The 3,667-nt window shown below is 40.0% G+C and overlaps 1 protein-coding gene across 1 annotated transcript in view; it reads left to right on the top strand.

The window, feature by feature from the left end:
- slc7a14a (solute carrier family 7 member 14a) overlaps positions 1–3,667 on the top strand; it is a gene marked incomplete at its 5' end in the record, with an annotated part of 21,324 nt that overhangs the window by 9,173 nt on the left and 8,484 nt on the right. The window contains 2 exon segments of the mRNA XM_014028246.1: positions 1,808–2,016; positions 2,107–2,254. Coding sequence (XP_013883700.1) covers positions 1,808–2,016; positions 2,107–2,254 — 357 coding nt within the window.

Here is a 3,667-nt window from a genome sequence, read left to right as displayed (position 1 = left end):
TATTAGCTCAGTGCTACACATTCTCCTCTCGTCACTGAGGTCCTCCATCCACATGACAGAGAGGGGAACACAAAACCTTCTCCTCTCTGTCAACGCTCTCTGGTTTCATTTAAAAGAGTCGATCATCAGATATTGTCCAAGATTAACCTTCAGGGTGGATATAGCTCGCTAGCAGCCTCGCACGATGACCTAGTTGATGTCATCATTTACCCAGAATGCTTTGTGTGTAAATAAAATGGCTCCATCCGCGTTAAAATATATTTAAAAAAATTACAAAACTAAACAGCCTACAGTATTTTTACAGCCTTTATTTTACGGTTAAAATATATGTTTATCAAATAAAGTCTAATGTTACAACTAGTCCGGGATCCCTTGAAGGATCAGCACTGAGCCCCTGAGACTAGCTATGCAAATATGATTTTGAGACAGTGGCATTAATGAAAAAAACAGGAGACAGAACTGGAAGTGTTGGAGCTGAAGATGTTGAGGTTCTCCTGGGGAGTGACAAGGATGATTCGGACTGAGAGGTACAGCACAGGCAGATAAAGTTAGAGAGGCCAGACTGAGATGGTTTGGACATGTCCAGACGAGGGACAGTGGGTAAATTAGTAGAAGGATGTTAGTGATGCAGCTGCCAGGAAAAAGACAACGAGAAGATACAGTATATGGACACAGTTATCGAGCACATGGACGTAGTTGTGGTGAGAACAGGATGCAGAGGACAGAGTAAGGTGGAGGAGGATGACTCACTGTGGTGACCCCCGAAGAAAGAACAGTCAAATTAAAAATATTCTACATTTGTCCTATTTGTTTACCTATACAGACTAAAGCCAGCCTAATGTAGGTCAGTCACATGACTCAAGCTTCAAGCAACATTTTTTTCCTCCCACACATCAGATTTAAAAACAGTAGCACTTCTGTCTTCAGGTAAACAACAAAATTAGGACGGTATGGTTCTGTTTACAGTCCATAAAAGATAAGTGTCAAGTCTAAACATACACTCATCACTGAGACAGTAATTAGGAGTTAATGATTTGTTTAAAGCCCTGTAATAGTTATTTAAACAGACTTCAAGCTATTTATTTATTGTAATATTCATGCAGAATTATCTCTTTTTGCAGTACAGGATATGTGACAGCTGGCCCAGCATGATTTCATCCTTCCAACGCAGCAATTAAAATAAAAATGCTCACACACGCAACACACACACAAACACAAACTTGTTTTTATATCCTTGTGGGGCCCGTCCATTGACTTCCATTCATTTTTTTGGTAATTTTATATCCTAACCCTGACCACAAACCCTAAAGCTAACCTCACAGGTACCTACCTACCTGACCCTAAAACTAACATAAAATCAATTCACAACTTGGTCCTAAACCCAACCCCCCCACCCAAAATCAGCCTCTGAAGTTGTAGGGCCCAGGCTTTGGGCTCCACAAGGAGCACCCGGTCCCCACAAGGCTGCGTTTTCCTTAAAACTGGGCCCCAAAATGTAGGAAAAACAAGGCCACACACACGCACACAGAAACATGACTAATGAGAACTTTGTGTGATGTGCAGAGTACTTAACAATATCTTATGTGAATACAAGTCGAATTTTGGTAAAGTCAGGGAAAAAGCAACACAAATGCCTTTTTATGTTGAATATGTTTTGGTTTAATTTTTCTGTGGATGTCATTGTTTTTTTTTTTTTTTTTGGCCTGTACTTAGTTTTTCATTATGCTATATATAAAAATGTTTTAGACATAGTTGAAAGCACAAATACTGAACGTAATAACCAAACGTTTTTGTGTCTGTCACCCAGGTCTCTGTGATCCTAACATTAATGGTTCCGTACACTGAAATCGATGCCGACGCTCCACTGATGGAAATGTTTGCCGTGCACGGCTGCATGTTTGCAAAATACATTGTTGCTGTTGGATCTATAGCTGGACTCACTGTCTCTCTGCTGGGGTCCCTGTTCCCCATGCCCAGGGTCATCTATGCCATGGCAGGAGACGGCCTGCTCTTTAAGTAGGTCTATAGTTCTGTTTGCTTACACAGCAGTATAAATGATATACGTCATGTAACAGAGTCTCTGTTTACTCATCCTTTTGTATTCAGGTTCCTGGCCCATGTGTCCTCGTACACAGAGACCCCTGCTGTCGCCTGTGTGGTGTCAGGCTTTCTGGCAGCCCTCCTGTCCCTTCTGGTCAGCCTCAGAGACCTCATAGAGATGATGTCTATAGGAACTTTGCTGGCTTATACTCTAGTAAGTGATGAACAGAGAGCAAACAGTATACACGGGGGTGGTTTCTCACTATTCTATAAAATGGGCAGGGGAGGATTATAGAGATAGATTAGTGTCAAAAAGATTTGACTGCACACAACATTTAAGTAAGCACCACAAGGTTCAAGTCAGCACATCATGATTCAAATGAGCGCGTGGAATTTGCGTAACCCAGTAATGCCTATGTAAGAGAAAGTGGTTGAATATAGGTTATGAGCTATTCTGACAAGTCAAAAATGTATTTTTGTCAATCCAGTAAATGTGGTAAGGCTCAAATGTCACTTTATATCATATGTCTTTATATCAGTGCAAACTGAATGCAGTAGTATGTGAATCTGCAGTGGTAAGTAAATCTAAAAAAGATTCACACATGAGCAGAACCTCGTGCTTGTGAGTCTGCAAATTTTGTTACTTGTTCGTTTGAATCTTAATGTGCTCACTTGAATCTTGTTTTGTGTGCACTTGTGCTTGCTCAAATCTTTTTGAGACTAAATTATCTCCATAGAGGATTTAGTTAAAAAAAGAGTAATTTATTTTAACTTATGAAAGGTTACTGACTAAATTACTTCTATTGTTTTTAGAGCTGATTGGACCTATTGTGGTCCTTGTAAGCTATAATATGCTGTGCCAATCACATCTGAGGAGCATTATGCTGCATTATAATTGTCTAAAAACACAATGCTAATGCTACAGTTACAGTCCATCTGGCAAGTCCACTGTGTGCTGTTTGTGTGTGACTGCATACAGAGAAGGTAACTGACATCCAAATGCCAAAACAATTTAGGATACATGTTTACCATCCAGATGTGAACTCTCTGTCAGAGTTGTCCACTTACAATCAAATCACCTAAGACTGATCTACTGTATCTGTGTATAATGCAAAAAATGTAACCCCCAAAACTCATCCATCAATCTGTGGGGTTGTATTATACACAGGGGTAAGTTTTGACAGATTAATTTTTCTAATCCAGTCAAAACTCTGTCTTGCAGACCGTGTCTGTCACAGTGTGTAATTGGTCAGCGCTTTGTGAGCTTGTTTATGCGGAGCAACACACGCTTCTTCTGCATGTCGCTGAAAACGGTCCACTCCCAGAAGCGGATTGTTAAATTAGAGAGATGGACATCATCTGGTCCTATTGAGCACGATAACGTGCAACTGATGTTCATGTCTTCGTTTCATGTGCGCGGATAACAATGAAAAAAAACCTAGATCTTCATCGTCCAATTCCTGAATGTCTTCAAAGTCGTTGGCTAGAACACATCTTCTCATTCTAAACAACATTACTCCTATGATGCTGCTACAAAGCTAAACAATTCATTTAATTACAGCGGGTAAAATAAGTATTGAACACGTCAACATTTTTCTCAGTAAATATATTACTAGAGGTGCTAATG

Source organism: Austrofundulus limnaeus, unplaced genomic scaffold, assembly GCF_001266775.1.
Source record: "Austrofundulus limnaeus strain Quisiro unplaced genomic scaffold, Austrofundulus_limnaeus-1.0 Scaffold733, whole genome shotgun sequence".
NCBI lineage: Eukaryota > Metazoa > Chordata > Actinopteri > Cyprinodontiformes > Rivulidae > Austrofundulus > Austrofundulus limnaeus.
This window is presented reverse-complemented; position numbering and strand designations above follow the sequence as displayed.